The sequence below is a fragment of the Prinia subflava genome, chromosome 5 (genome assembly GCF_021018805.1).
Source record: "Prinia subflava isolate CZ2003 ecotype Zambia chromosome 5, Cam_Psub_1.2, whole genome shotgun sequence".
Classification (NCBI taxonomy): domain Eukaryota; kingdom Metazoa; phylum Chordata; class Aves; order Passeriformes; family Cisticolidae; genus Prinia; species Prinia subflava.
In genome coordinates this window covers 51,872,980-51,888,307 of record NC_086251.1, presented here as the reverse complement: position 1 = coordinate 51,888,307, position 15,328 = coordinate 51,872,980, and the positions used below count along the sequence as shown (strand labels likewise).

General features: G+C 39.5%; 1 protein-coding gene across 2 annotated transcripts in view; it reads right to left on the bottom strand.

Moving 5' to 3' along the window:
- WDR25 (WD repeat domain 25) overlaps positions 1–15,295 on the bottom strand; it is a 60,807-nt gene extending 45,512 nt beyond the window's left edge. For both annotated transcript variants that reach the window (XM_063399372.1, XM_063399373.1), the window contains exons 1-2: positions 15,166–15,295; positions 11,360–12,123 (exon numbers count right to left, since the gene is read on the bottom strand). In XM_063399372.1, coding sequence (XP_063255442.1) covers positions 11,360–12,064 — 705 coding nt within the window. In that variant the 5' untranslated portion in view covers positions 12,065–12,123; positions 15,166–15,295. The remainder of the gene's footprint in view (positions 1–11,359; positions 12,124–15,165) is intronic.
- Between the last annotated feature and the right edge of the window lie 33 nt (positions 15,296–15,328).

The following is a 15,328-nucleotide window of genomic DNA, read 5'->3' as shown; positions in this document are numbered from 1 at the left end:
ACATCAAATAGTCTCAAGAACAGTTGAGCACAGTCAGACCAAACAGCAAGATTCACAACAACAGAGACTTTGTTTGATGTTTTAGTCATCTCTACCAATCAATCTTTTTTAGCTAATTCCCACTATTTACAAGAGGTGGGCTTACCAAATGCTGAGTAACACAGCAAGCTGACAAGGAAAGAGAAGAGAGAAAATAGTAAAATGAGAAGAGAATCACTATTTTTTACTCTGAAGACAGGCAATCTTTACACTATACACAATGCTCACAAAAAAAGCAATTTGCAAATAAGTGTGTACATCCAGATATTTAAAGTCATCAGTTATCAAGGACTCTGTCCTTCTCAAGAGCAAAGTGTTTCTGCCATGCCATCAATTGTCATCTTTTAACATCGTGAGTTCCTTACTGGGCAGAAAGATTTTGGGACAACCAGGCCTGAAGCTAATCTCAAGTTTTCCATAAACCATGGACTCTAAGGAATATGCTCACAGAGATCACATTCTCAGCCAGCTGAAAGTTATGAGCGTGACTGTAGCTACAAAATAGCAATTGTACATTCATGCTGGGCAGGCAGTGCAAGAGAGTAACTTCCCACACATACCAAAACAAAGTGAAGAATTCCCATCTAGTTTGCAGTTAACCTTTAGGTGTTTTGTGACTAATCACTGCACTATGGCTAACCCTGTGGATGTTCCCCAAATGGCAAGTTCCTGGAAAATGCAGAAGTGAAAAGAAGTTACAGTATCCTTATAAATCAGCTAGTGATTCAAGCTATCGTTTGTTCTAGAATATGAAAAATCTGAATTATTTTAGCATAAGACAAAGCTAAGTATAGCAAAGATACTTAAATCCCCACCCCTGCTATACACTAAATATCCACAAAAATTCACTTCAGATACATTAGCTACTTCAGACACAGCAGTAGGTGTATTTGGGATGACATGGTTCAAGCAGAGCAGTTTGATGCACATACTCAAGTAATTCAAGAGAAACATACATTCAATGACAGGTAGCTATTAAGATTTACTTTTAAACCACTAAATTCCCTACTGCTGCCCCTATGTGGGAGAAGAACGTGCCATAAATTTGGCAGCTTCTCATCAACTTCAGAATGCAGTGTTAGTGTGTGTAGTAGTGTGTTAAGAATAACACGTGTGCTCACAACACCTAAAAGCACGATCCCAGCAGTGGTTACTAGCAGACAGTATTCATGCCCAGAAAACACTTCAGCAATCAAGATCTTACCAGCAGGCAAAGGAGAAGAACTTCAAATGTATTGCAGCTCTCCAGGAGATAATTAGCTAAATTACTATAGCCATTTATTAAATAATCTGGTTTCCCCTTCATCTCTATGAATCATATTCATTAGCATCAATCACTTCTTCAAGTCACAAACATTTATGCTCTCACTATTAAAAGCAGGGATTCCTCATAAGAGCTAGATACCTCAATTTCAGACTTACAGCACTTTGAGGGCAAATTGCCTTAAGTATCCTCAGTTCCTGCAGGTAAGGAAGGACTGGCTATTTTCACAAGCATATCCCACAGACACTTGCATGCACAGATTTGGAACATCCACTGCTGGTGTAAGAAGCGCTGTTCTGTTCAGAACACAAGACTTAGCAACTGCACTCCCAGCTTCTGAAACACTGTGTGTCAACTGCTGACCTGTGACTTATTTCTGAAAACAAGAAGGAGAAAACCACCATAGACAAACTCCTTTTAGTTTCATGGGGCTTTTTCTTAAGCTTCAGTTAAACAGGAGCTATCAAAATTCAAATCATAGCTGTACTGTACCTCAATACTATCATAGTTTTTTTTAATATAAAACTGCCAATCAGCTAAGGCTACTCATGTACTTTACATCTTTATCTTGATCTACGTACATATATAAAATCAGATACCATCAGACACCATCTTCCTCACGCAGTCAATGAAACAAATAAATACAACCAAAACAAACAAAAAAGGAGCAATTAAATCTGTCTCATTTCTGCACATTATCTGCTGGCAGCACCTGGCACAGCAGGGACAACAGCTATGGACAAGTTCTGGTGACCCAACCATCAGATGAGTGCTGGCTGTTCATTGGCACTACAGAGCTGGGCACTGCCAACTGCACCCCTGACAGCAGATTTGTGCAGGGGCACAGAGTAACACATCACTGCAGCAGGTCTAAAAATAATGGTAGAGAGCTGTACTTAGGGACTAATTTCTACTTGGAAGAAATTACCTAAGCCAAATTTACAGGCAAATTCTGTCCAGCCCCAATGTTAACCAGGTGATTTTCTTATTTTAAGAAGTAGGTTTTTGCAGTCTTACTGCCCACCCTGATTTGGAGTAATATCTGAGAGGTAGTACACAGTAATTTAGAACAGCTATCTGAAAACCTGAGCTTTAATGAATCTTGTATTTATCAGTCAGCCTGGGCTAGTTACATTTTCTTTACAACTTCATTCTTCCAACTAAAAAACAAACCATTTATTATTCCCAAGGCTATTGAGAATGCTAATAAGTGGGGGGGAAAAAACCCAAAACACAAAGAGAAAAACCCAATAAATCAAAACAAAGTATTAAAGATCCTCTTCTATGGAAAATATAGTTGCAAGCCTAAACCCACTGATGTCAGTGGCATAACCCAGTATTAAACATGAGAATTAGTTATTCAGTTATGGAAATAAACTATTAATTATGTCAAGCAGCTACATGTTTTGCTAGCAATGAGGACATTTTAACTAGCACCATTTCAGTACCAGCAAGCAGAGTAAGATCGAACTACCTAATTATTTTTAATTTCTTCTGCATTGTTAACATAGTGATAGCTTTAACATGTTTATATGACTATGTCAGCCCTAACTACCTGCATCCCTAACTCCCATCCTTTCCATAGAAAACCAGCTGTGTCCCTCCCTTAGCAGATAAAAATAAAAAGTTCCATGCACTAGTCACAATGTTCAGAATGAGAAACATTCTTTTAAAGAGGATATTATAATTTGGAAAGAGGCAAGGAGACCAGAGAAAAAGGCAGATTCCTAATTCTGACTTCAGGAAGCAAGGTAGCACATAGTTGGCCCATGCACAACACACAAGCACATGCAGTCTTTGCTATCATGCCCAGTATTCTTAATCCATCGACCAACCAAAACATCTGAGAAAGGCAGAAGTTTTTATAATATTTTCAGGTTATGTCCTAGGAAGAAAACAGCAGTTTTATTATAAAGAATATAAAATAAAGTGCTCTCTTCACAAGCACAGTGAAGGTAAAGATCAGTCTTAACAATCCAACCAGACTGTCACCCGGCACACACAAGCTGGAAGACAAACCCAACACAATTCCACACCAGCCACAAAATGCTTTTCCTTTGAAGAGAGATGATTACTGCAATGAAACATGATATGTATGAGAAAGGACAGTAAGTCATTAATTCCACAGTAATGAAGCAACTTCTTTGAAGAACAAGGTGTTTTCTAATGTTTATTTCTCCTATAATTAAAGGGAATTTGTAACTAACAGTTGGTTTTATAGAATAAATATATAGCAAAGGCATCAATTAAGTTCTTTCTATGAGGCTTCATCCAAAGATCAAGTGTCAGCAATCCTTGGTACATTCACTGGTATTGTGACCTTAAAGATGCAGCTATGTGATACACGCTAAAAATAAACCTGCTTTAAAAAAAGCAAGGACATGAACATGCTGAAAAGAATAGAAACTTCAGGAAAACTCTTTCTAGCCCTGATGCCAGATAAATCCTACACAAGTAATCTCTCTATAGAACCTGAAAAAGTAGAGCAAAATTTCTCAAAAAGTTGTTTCCTTGACAACATTGACAAACCATGAAGATTAAGGAATCAAAGTCATAAGATGCCTTGTGGCTTTGTTAGCAGATTTTTTTAATATATAGCAGTGAGATGCAGCTATAAAGCCAGCTTTCTAGAAAAGAAGCAAAGTTAGATTGGTGTTATTTATATTTTCAAACAGCAAAAATATTCAGAATTTCTTAACTGTTACAAAAAAAATTAAATAGTCCCATAGTATATTACAGTCACTTAAGAACTTAAAACTAACTCATTTTTTTCCCCAAGTAACCAAAATCTTGACTTTTTCACCGGCAATCTTACTGACACACCCAGAAATGGGGATAACACCATCACACATCTCTCCCATCTCAGCTGACATTCTGCCTTTAGACTGCCCACACAGACCCTGTGTGTAATAATTGAAGATTACCTTACACATTACCAGCTCAGCTTCATTAGAGGCACCGCTCCACTGACACCTCTAGCCCTGACTCTCTTCCCTAGCAGGCTGGCCCTGCTGGGAGGAGAACAAGGTTGCTTTATCCTCTGCTACTTCAGAGACTCAGTAAACAACTGGAAAAGCTCCCAACAGAAAGGAAGTGCAGTACTCACCCATTTGGGACAGGTGATTTGCTAAGAAAAAAGTCAGATAAATGCTTTGAATTCCTCATACTTCTGTAAAAAATGATACAAGCAACCAGAACTCTTTTTAGGCAACATGAGAGAACAGAATCCTTTCTTCCACATCACTGCTAAGGATATTTAGAAGCTATTCTCCATGCTTTTGGATTTCCAGAGAAAAAAGGGTTGTGAAATAATGCTCTCAACCATGTTATCCTGTGCATCTCACCTGTGGCCACTTTGCACCTGTTGATCAGTGTCAACCAAATCCCACATGCCTCAGTATTTTTCCCTCAAGGCTTAATCATGCTAAGCAGCTAAATAAAAGTGAAAGACATTGCACAAGCTCTAGAGAAAGAAATTGAAGAGGATTTGTAGTCAGACTCAAAATAGAGACAGGCTTCAGTAACTTCCCTGCTCTTGGAAGAACTTTTCTTTTCAAAATTCTTCTTTAAATAATTCCCGATTTATTTTTGCGGGGGCGAGGGGGAACACAGGCATACCAGCTACACTGAAATATCCCTCCTACTCTTCTCCCCCACAGCCACATCCTCGAACACAGCCATAAAGCAGTCAAAAAGGCTTCACTAGAACACTCGGGGTATCACTCTCGCATTCTTTAAGGAGATCCTAAGTCAGGCATCATTTCCAAGTGAAAAAAAAATTATGACATCACAAAGCTAAAAACCTCACCCAGAAGCTGAGAGGCTCACTGCATTTTTGCCCTCCCCCTTTTCCTCAAATGTCAGTCTTCATATAAGTGTTAAGATAAATTTTAATCCAAAGCAGTAGTGAATAGAGTTCTTGTTAGTGCAGAAGGAAAGAAACAATGGCTTATCAAACCTAGAGATGAGGATGGTGCTATTTATACTCAAAGAAACACACTCCTTTGAAAAAATCCTTTGAGGTTTAAGAGTGTGTCAAACACTTAGAATATAATAAAAACTATACAAGTCATCTCCAGCTGTGGATTCTGAAAAAGTGAACAAAGGCTTTACAAGGATTTCTGTTTCCTTGACAACAGCATCACTAGAAACTAGAAAATAATTAAAAAAATATCTCTCTCTAACAGCGACCTCTACACATTACCAAGGTACTAAAACACCAAATGTGAAACAACTCTTACCCACACAAACCTTTGGGATGAAGAGACCAAAATTCATCACTTTTATGAACGGTTCTTTGCTGATATGTGTCACCAGCTTTTGCAGAACAATTGTGAGAGCTATCTATTACATCCTGACCTGGATTATCATCTACCCATGGCACGGCCAGAAGCTTTCACTGATGGTCAAATACATTCCTTCCTACATGTTGTTCCTTTTCTTACAAAAATAAGCATTATGGAGGACACTTCTCATTGAAGTGTATGTAATAATTTTGTTAGAAGATCAAGGTACACAAAAAAGGCTGGTATTACTATGCATGGGCCTATCACATAAGTGTACTGCCATCTTAATAATCAGCAGTCTTAAAGTCACTGGAAAAAATATGCACAGTTCTAAACAGACAAGGGAAGAAGGCCAGAACCTTCATAAGGAAAAGTGTTTCAGTGTTTCAGAACAGCCTATTTAGTTGTCGATTCAACAAGAGAACAATGAGGTTTTTCCCACATCTAGGTAAGCAGCACACAATATCCAGAATATGAGCATTTCCTTGCCACTTCCAACATAATGGGGAGAACTACTTGTTATGTTTAATATACATTATTTAAAATGTATCAACAGAGATCTTCGAAACATTTCAAATAAAGAACATAGGTATCAAATAGAATGCATTCCCAATTTGTCAACTTATCATCACGTACAGTTCAAGGAATGTTGCCACAATTAGATTTTAAAAGCCAATCAAAGAGTTGCCCTACTTGAAGTACAAACAGCATGATAGCTAATTCTGCTTAGTGAATCCAGCCTGGCTGTGACAGGCCTACAGCCATCTGACAGCTATGCCTGAGTGTACAGGAAATATGCTGGCAGCTTAAATTTATTTCTTAATAAACAGACACGCCTGTGACAGAACAACAAGAAACTGCCCATTCCAAGTGAATTGTGTACAGAATGGTTGAAAACAGAAGTATTTGATTTTGGTACTCTGAGGCAGGATAGTGGCCAATATCTAGGAAATTTGTGTTGCCACTATTCGTGCCACACACATTTGATGGGTTGAGGCTATCATCTTCTATCATTCAGTCCAATACAACAGGATCAAGAATAACAAATTCCTGGAATATACTACTGTGTTATCTTTCTCCTAATAGATACAAACCACAAATAATAAAATACTTTGAAAGTATGATTGAAAATTGTATTTCTTTTGGCATTTGACACACTCCAGGAACCAAAATCTGTACATTAAATTTAGTGAGTATGAGTAACATACCACTCTAAATCTAATGATCGCAAAAGAGTCTCAGAAGGCTGGAGAAGTATCTGGAAGAAATCTCTTGAGGTAGCCAGTTACAAAGATGAACTACTTAGGAGCTCAGAAATCCCAGCTTGAAAATAAGCACAAACCAGAAGAGGACTTAAAGGCACCACAAACCTTTGGCTTGTTCTTCTTTACACATCTACTTAGAGACTGACCCCTGGGCTAGACAGAGCCCTGGTCTAAACCAGTACGGCTGTAATGTTCCTAATCATGGGAAGTCAGCAATGCCCCTGTTCTGGAGGTTGACATTATTAAACTCATTTTTAAAACTTTTACTTGTATAGAGCTGTGACTAAATGACCATTCAACTAGGCCAGTAGGGAACAAAATATGTAAGAAAAACCTGCAACAATGTATTAGAACACAAAGTGCTATTAATACACATTTTGCATACTCAAGAATTGCAGCATTTTCTTTCCTTGATCTTGTTTAACAATGGAGAGTGAAAGTGCTGAAAATTAAGAAATCTTCTGCAACAAACATAACACCTGCTGTGATGCTCCAAATAAAATATGACAAACACAAAATTAACAGCTAACAGATTATTATATAAAGATGTTACCTTGAGTTAATTTTAAGGCAATAATAGAATAAAGGCACAGGATGCTGAAGTTATGAACAATTGTTAAAAAGCCAAGTCCAACAGCAGTAACTAGTGAAAAGGTTAACATCTGTGTGGCTCTGTGTAATGAGACCTCCCAAATAAAAGACACTGACAATGTGAATGCAGCACTGTGGTTTCTGCAATTGATAAATGTCTCTCAAGACACAACTTTTTAATGTTCTCTGCTACCATAAAAAGCTGTATTCAATGGTAACCTGTGATTCTGGATTCTGTATCTGGGGTTCTAAATCAGAAATACCCAAACAAGGCCTGATGTGCAGAAAACATTGACTATCCACACTATGGGAACCACGGGCCTTTAACAGCAGTGATAACTCTCAAAATTTATGAAAAAAACCCAGTAGATGAGATATTAAAATCATGAACACTATTTTGGCGTTGAAGTAGGAAAACCCCAAAATGGCAGTAGATGCCTAAAATTCATTTACAGCAGCTATTCAAACAGAAGGTAGAGAAGTGTTATTCAAAGGAAACTAATTTGATCAGGTCAGACAACAATGTTCCACAGTCCTTAAAATACATACCTAAGCTAAAAACATGAGCCACTCACAATACCATTACAGTGCAACAATGAAAAGCAGCATTGTCACAGTAAGAACTCCCCATTCCCTACATTTTTAAAATTTAGCATTAAATATTCTTCTATACATGTTCCAGATTTGAAGAAATGTGGGTAATTTGCAATGCCTGTCACTTCCTACATGGAGTTCTGTCTCATTTTCAGGTCTCTGAGAAAACTCAGGGGTTTTCTTATACATTTAGCAACACATGCATAAACTTGTAACTTTGGTCTTTCAACACACAACATAGAGGCAAATATCAAAGTCTTTGAGTCTTCAGAGGTAGTTTAGCTCCCATCCCTTTCTAAGGTGCTGAGGTGCCCCATCTGCTGGTAGGAGTGTTACTCTAAAGAATTCTGCCCCTGAGCTGACAGCTGATACTTTTTTCAACTTTATCGCTTGATAACTGTTTGAGGTGTCTTAAATGCAGCAACACAAAAGAAATCAGATCAAATACTTTTTAAAAAAACCATACAATGCTTTAACACAGTTCCTTCACTCCTAACTATGCAAGGTATTTTTACTAAATGTTCCCGATGATCTTCCAGCTCTAGGCTACTCTTCAGTCAATAGAAACCGAAAATATCAATTCATTTATTGTAAATACTTAAGCACAACTTACACTGATTCATCAAGATGTCAAAGTGCACCTTTCAACCTTAGAGAATATAAATGGAAGACTGTTCTTTTCTCCTGATCTAAATAGGATACTTACACATACTTAAAAAGTAAAAAAAAAAAAAAAAAAACAACACAATCAGTTCCATATACACATTTTAGATGTGTATCTGTGTGATACAAATGACTTAGTCGTCGTAGTTTAGATGGGAATAAAAAAATTATGACCATTAAAGTAAATAAACGAAGTGTTTCTTCCTTCCCCATGCCAAGTTAAAAAAAAAAATCCTTTGCCATAAAGGAAAATTCTTAGCTTGTGATGAAAGAGGAAATTATTAAGCACATAGGAACAGATAAAGTACACCAAAGTGGCTAAACACTACACAAACTGAGTACAACCATTGAGCACTTGTTCAAGCAACACTTAAACTACCAATCATCTCAACTTAGAACCCTCAGTTCTGAGAAACCCCCTCTAACACTGGACTCTTCAAAAGAAAAATGTCTTAATGCATAGGCTGAGTGTAAGGACTAAATCCAAGCCATTTGTGCTTAAAAATAGCCACAATTATTCCCTTGACTAAATGAAAGTACAGAGTTTTGAGGCTCTGAATTGCCTCTTCTCTCTTATCATCCAGAGACTTTTTAACTGTGCTTTGAGTTTTATCCAAATCCGGTGTTGAAAGTAAATCATGCAAACATCCTGTCTGCATATTCCCATTAGAGGGAAAGAGGACACACATCCAATGCTTGGATTTAAATGAGCAATTCCAAGCAGGTGTTTTGGGGGAAAAACAAAACAAAACAATCTGTGTGAAGTTAAAAGGATGAGGAAAAAGGACAGTTAAGCTGCATTTTCAATCAGCTGTTTTACGCTTATACCGGAAAAGTGACAACTTCAGGCAACAGTAGAAAGCCAAAATCAATTCCCAGAAGGTAAAGCGGTGCTGTCACAGTCACCAGGGATTTCTGTGCTCGTGATCCCAGGAAGGGAGGGAATTTGGGAGCCCGGCAGCGAGTGAATGCTCGGTGTCACCGCGCCCTCTGCTGCCCAGGCCGGCCCGCGCGTAGGGGCGAAATCCCCCAAGGCGCATCCACAGCCGCTGCCTCTCTAGAGCTGCCTTCCGGAGAGTCGGTGTGGTTTCACAAACTCCCTAAAAGTTAGGTTATTCCTTTATTAATTTTTTAGACCCGCATGCTCTGAAGTGTTGCCAGCACTAATATACTTCATTTATATTGAATTTCCAAGGTTTGAGGGATCTAAAACAGTCAGATTTCTTCAAAAACTGGCTTTACTGTTAATGACTGCTTCCAAGCAGGCATGGTAACACTGATTCAGGAAAAATAATTTTTCTATATGCGTGAAAGACAAACCAGACTGGCCATTAATTTCAACTTTTTAATAATTTTATGTTGCAGTAACAACTTAGATTTTAGATTTTTATACCAAATCCAACACATCCATAACTTCACTTGTCAGTAAAATGAGGCTCTGGAATAGTCAACAAACATTAAGCAGATGATGTGACAATTTAAGACAAAAGGTCAAATTCAGACATCCAAATGTCACTATCGTACAATCTAAATTTACATTGCTGCTTAACAGGAACACCCATCAGCACTTTTTGCATATCTTAGCCTTTTCCTTCTAAGTCTGTTCTCCAAGCAACACCCGAGATATAACAAATATACTAAAGATGACTTGCAAGGAGAAACAAAGGGACTTTTTTCCTCCATTAAATGTTTAAGAAAAAGAGGTTTAAAATCCTGGGAAAGAAGATGGAGGAACTATGTTGGTATGCTGGTACAAGGGATGTTCCTCATGTCTCTATTTAGGAAGATTTATTAAAGTCCTATATTTTAGAAGCAAGAAAATAATTGGTAATGGTAATAATAATTTCCATGGTAAATACATGTTAGATGCAATAAGGCATGTCTTCCACCAGAAAGGACACTTTCTGTGCACTCTTATCAAAGATATGTTCCTGTGCAAGACCACTTCAGAAGACTACTATCTGAACCCAGAGACACTATCAGCTCTATTTTTTTTCTGGAAAAGCAGGTACATAAAGTACTTTTACTACCCATTTGAAAAACAAAAGCCTCACTAGACTGACTAAATTACCAAAGAACTGAAGAGAAATTCATTAAAGCTAGGAGGAAAATTCACTCTGAGTATTGAGCAAATAAGCCCCAAACTAATTAAAGTGGGAAGACCCCTTAGATCATAAGACACTGTTCTGAGATGTAAAATCCATCTGACCTGATCCACCTCCTCCAGCAGATGTCACACAGGCCTGTCAGAAAGGCAAAAGTCTTCAAAATATTATTCAGTGTTGGCAGTCAGTTGCTAAATTACTCAGGGAAGAATCTATGTGCATATCATAGCACATGATACATAGTTCATGATACATACTATGAGAAATGACCTAGCAGAAATCTAACTTTTTAAGGTCTATAATACTGACATGACAAAAATTCAAAACAAAACAAAACAACCCACCAAATTTCAAGCTAATGGAACTAATTGTGGGTATAGTGAAGGATTAGGCTGCAAATTCATAATTATCTTATAAAGCATCTCCTCAAATTCTGATTACACTGAAACTGTTAAATACACACAAGCAAGGATATTACTTCAGAAGAGCATTGTTTAATACAATATTTTTAAGTCTGATGATTGAGCCCCAAAGCATCTTGCTTTACATTACCTTGACTGTTCTGTCCATAGAGGCTGAGAGAAGCATGTGACTTTGTTCCCGGACAGGGCACCACTGGATTTCATTGACAGGGCCGCTGTGTTTAGACATGTGAAATATTAAGCTTTTGGGAACTTCAGTTACTTTATATTTAGATCCCAAATATGGCTTAATTAATTCAGAGATCTTTCTCGAAGTCTGCTCTCCTGATACACTTAGCTTAACATCACAATCCGAGCTACCTCTCTGGTCAGATTCCTCTTTTTCAGGCTTACTGGAATTTTCTTGACGCAATCGTTTAGGGATATATGGTCTAATTCCTTTTATGGCAGTAGTGCTGTCTTTATGTGTTCTCTTCTGGGAAACTCCTCTTCCAGAATTCGCTGAAGAGCTTGAAGGCTGTTCATAGCTTTTGTAAGCCACAGATAACACAGCATGGCCAGAGTACACCCTGGGACAATAGGGAGGTGCCAGGTCAGTGCTGTTACTCTGTGCATGATGCTCAGGGGGATCTTCACAAACAGTGCTCCTGCCAGATCTGCCAGTGCTCCCAGCAGGGCTCATTTCATACACAGATTTTGTACTACCAGGTGCAAAGTGCTGAACATAACTCACAGAAGAGCTCAGCTGGTTTGTTTGTCTGCCAGCAGCATCGAGGACTTCAGTCTTTGCCGTTTCTGTCTCAGAGTCTGAATCTTCATAAGCAACCAAACTCATTATGGCTAGACACAGCAGACTCCAGAGATCTCAGTGCTGCAGTCCTCCAAAATTACGATCTAAAATAAAGAATTGATTATTCAGAGCACAATTAATTACAGAGTCTACAAATTGAGTAACTTAGGAATATAAATATGCCTTGCTTAACAAAAAAAAAATCAAAACTTTTATTTCTGTTTATTAATGGAATTTATTCCTCTATTATAACATACTGTACATTCTATTAAACAACATGATTCGCCTCCAAGCCCTTTGCATACATTTTTAATGCATTGCAGAGGTGTATTTGCATACCACAAAACAATGACAATGAGGATGAAAAGGAAAACAACCTTGCAATATAAATACAGCAAATTACTTTGCCTTACTTCCAGCATTACTTCTACACACACACACAGAGAATAAATTAATTAATTATGTAATGGTTTTGTATGTACATTTGTAAGAATACAAATACTACAACTCTTTTGGAGTCAGTCTAACATCTATTTCTTAAGAGTACAGATGACTTGCAAGAAGTGTGTAGGGGTTCAACTGGCAGTTAAAATGTAAACACATTTTTGACCCCTTCAGCAGCCTCGGTATGAGAAAATTTTCCCAATATGTCCACAGAGCATGTTCCACACAGGCTTTAGTTTTACAGATCAGATATGCCAGAAGCTACACTGAAGTCACTATGTGCATTTACTTACAGAAAAAAACAAGAGCGCATAGATGCCTCAACTGTGGAATAAGTTTTTTTGCAGCGTGTCCAGGAGAAACAAATCTCATGCCAAGCCTGCATATGTAACATGCAGAATAATTTACCCTTATAATTATCCCACCAAGATTTTTCCAATGATTTGTATGGAGTATGTGGAGTACAGAGTTAACTACATTCAAATAACTGATGTGTCTGCAAAGTAATATTTCAACTTCTGCTGTTTCTAGGCAAGAAGTACTGGTAAGATTGATCAAATGTGACATTTTATTACTGCTTTGTCTCCTTGCCAAGCTGTTAGCACTCATTACACCAAAGAGATTTAACCCACAGCACTTTCAGGCTGCTGAAGTTCCTGGTTCAGGTCAACAAAGAAACTGCCCTCAAAAGCATCTTCATGACAACAGCATGGAATTATCTTCAATATCTTCATAAGCATTTGCAGAATTGACACCACAAATGCAGGAACACCACAAACGTAGGTCCTACACATCCTTCTGCAGGAGTAGGTCTCTGGAACTTGTAAAGATTACTCATTTAACTTCAGAAATAGATCTGTTTGAATTAAAACAGCTGTGTTTCACATAACCTGCAGAAGTGTTACATCACTCTATATTCTGTTATCAAATTTCTAAGCACAGATACAGAAGATAGGCATTTATTAAGATACACACATTCATCATCACAGATCCTTCCCAAGATAAGTGATCAAGACATATAACTGGAACAAGGTGACCAACATTTCAGCACATAAAAGCAACAAGATCTCCCTCTAGAGGACATTTTGTCATTATCTGAAGTTTAAGACAGCTGTAAGTGACAGCAAAGAAGAGCAAGGAAAAACTCTTTTTTTAGTAATACTTTAGCTTTATTTATTACAGCAATATTTCATTTAAACAGTATCAAGGAAAAAAAAAGTAGTGTTTCACGAAAAATTAACTAACAAATCAATTCAAAAACAGTAAAATGAAGTTCCTAGCAGCAAATTAAAACATCAAATAAATAGGAGCTTTGAAGGGCTTCACTTCAGTAATTGTATCAAGTTTGCATAGCAGTGCTAAACACATTTCCCAGCCAAACGCATCATGTCCAAAGAACAAATACAATAAGAAGCTTACCTCTGGCTAAAAGCTATAAACTAGGATACACATTGGGTTAGGACTCACAAAATTACTTTAGTTTGTTTTAACACAAAAAAAAAAAACAAAAACCCACAAGCTGAGATTCAGAAGTGCAAGACAGCACCTTGCAAACACAAAGTTAAAATTTTTTCCTATGAGATACTGGAAAGAAACTGTCCTATTACATTGGGTCAGCATAAATCCATCCCACCACACACATCACCCATAAACGTCAGTATATTTGTAAAAAAATAAAGCATCTCCTTTATCTAAAGATTTCCCATCAACTTTTGTTCTTAAAGAAACACTACGCAGAGACACTGCCCTAACTAAAGAAAAATGGGGGGGCAGGGGAGAACCACAATGTACTTGGTTGGAAATATTCTGTAACTACACTGTGAGTTTATTAACGGTGTAATGTGTAAGGTACTGAGCTAAAAGGTAAGTTCTAGAATTTTAGTTTTCCTCGGCTTCCACAAGCCTGGTTGATCTGAAGGCATTGAAGAGGAGTGTTCAGCTGGAGGGGCACAGTGCCCCTGTGCCGACACAGCCGGCAGAGCTGTGATCACACAGACCGCAGGGGCTCACGGCGGGCCGGGCTGTCCGGGGGCACAGCCGCCTCCCCGGGGCGCTCCTACCGCCCCACAGCCCGAGGGGAGAACAAGATACTGGAGAGGGGGCAGGGGAAGGCACAGAGATGATGAGGGGTCTGGAGCAGACTGCGGGAGACTAAGGGGATCTCATCAATTCATACGAATGTCCCAAAGGCAGGTGCCCAGAGGATGGTGCCAGGCTCGTTTCGGTGGTGCCCAGCGACAAGACGAGGAGCAATGACCGTAAACTAAACCACAACAAGTTCCACCTCAACGCGAGGAAGCTCTTCCCTCCCTGGCGGGTGGCAGAGCGCTGGGACAGGCTGCTCAGTGAGGGCCAGGGCTCTCCCCGTGTGGAGACATCCCGAACCCACCCGGACGCGTTCCTGTGGAACCTGCACTGGGTGACCCTGCCTGGGCACAGGGTTGGCCTGGATACCCCCAGAGGGCCCTTCCAGCCCCAGCGATCCTGCAAACCCCCGGAGCAGCCCCACCCGAGGGAGCGGGTCCCGGGACGGCCCCGGCAACTGAGGCCGGCTCCTTCCCTTCCCGCACAGAGCCGGGCGCCGAGCCCGCCCGTGGTGCGGGGACAAGGGCGGCACCGGCCCGGCACCGGCCCGGCCCCGCTCCCGGCCCCGCTCCCATCCCCGCGGTCCCTGCGCTCCCGGCACCGCGCCCGGAACTCACCTGCCGGCCGCCGCCGCGCCGCCGCTAAAACCGCGTCGGGTGAAAACAAGGCACGCCATTCAAACAGTTCCGCATGTCGTAGCCCCGGCGCTGGGGCCGCGTGTTGGGAAGCGCAAGGGTCAGAGCGCGGCTCCTTGAGCGGGACGAAGCTCCTCTCCCGCCG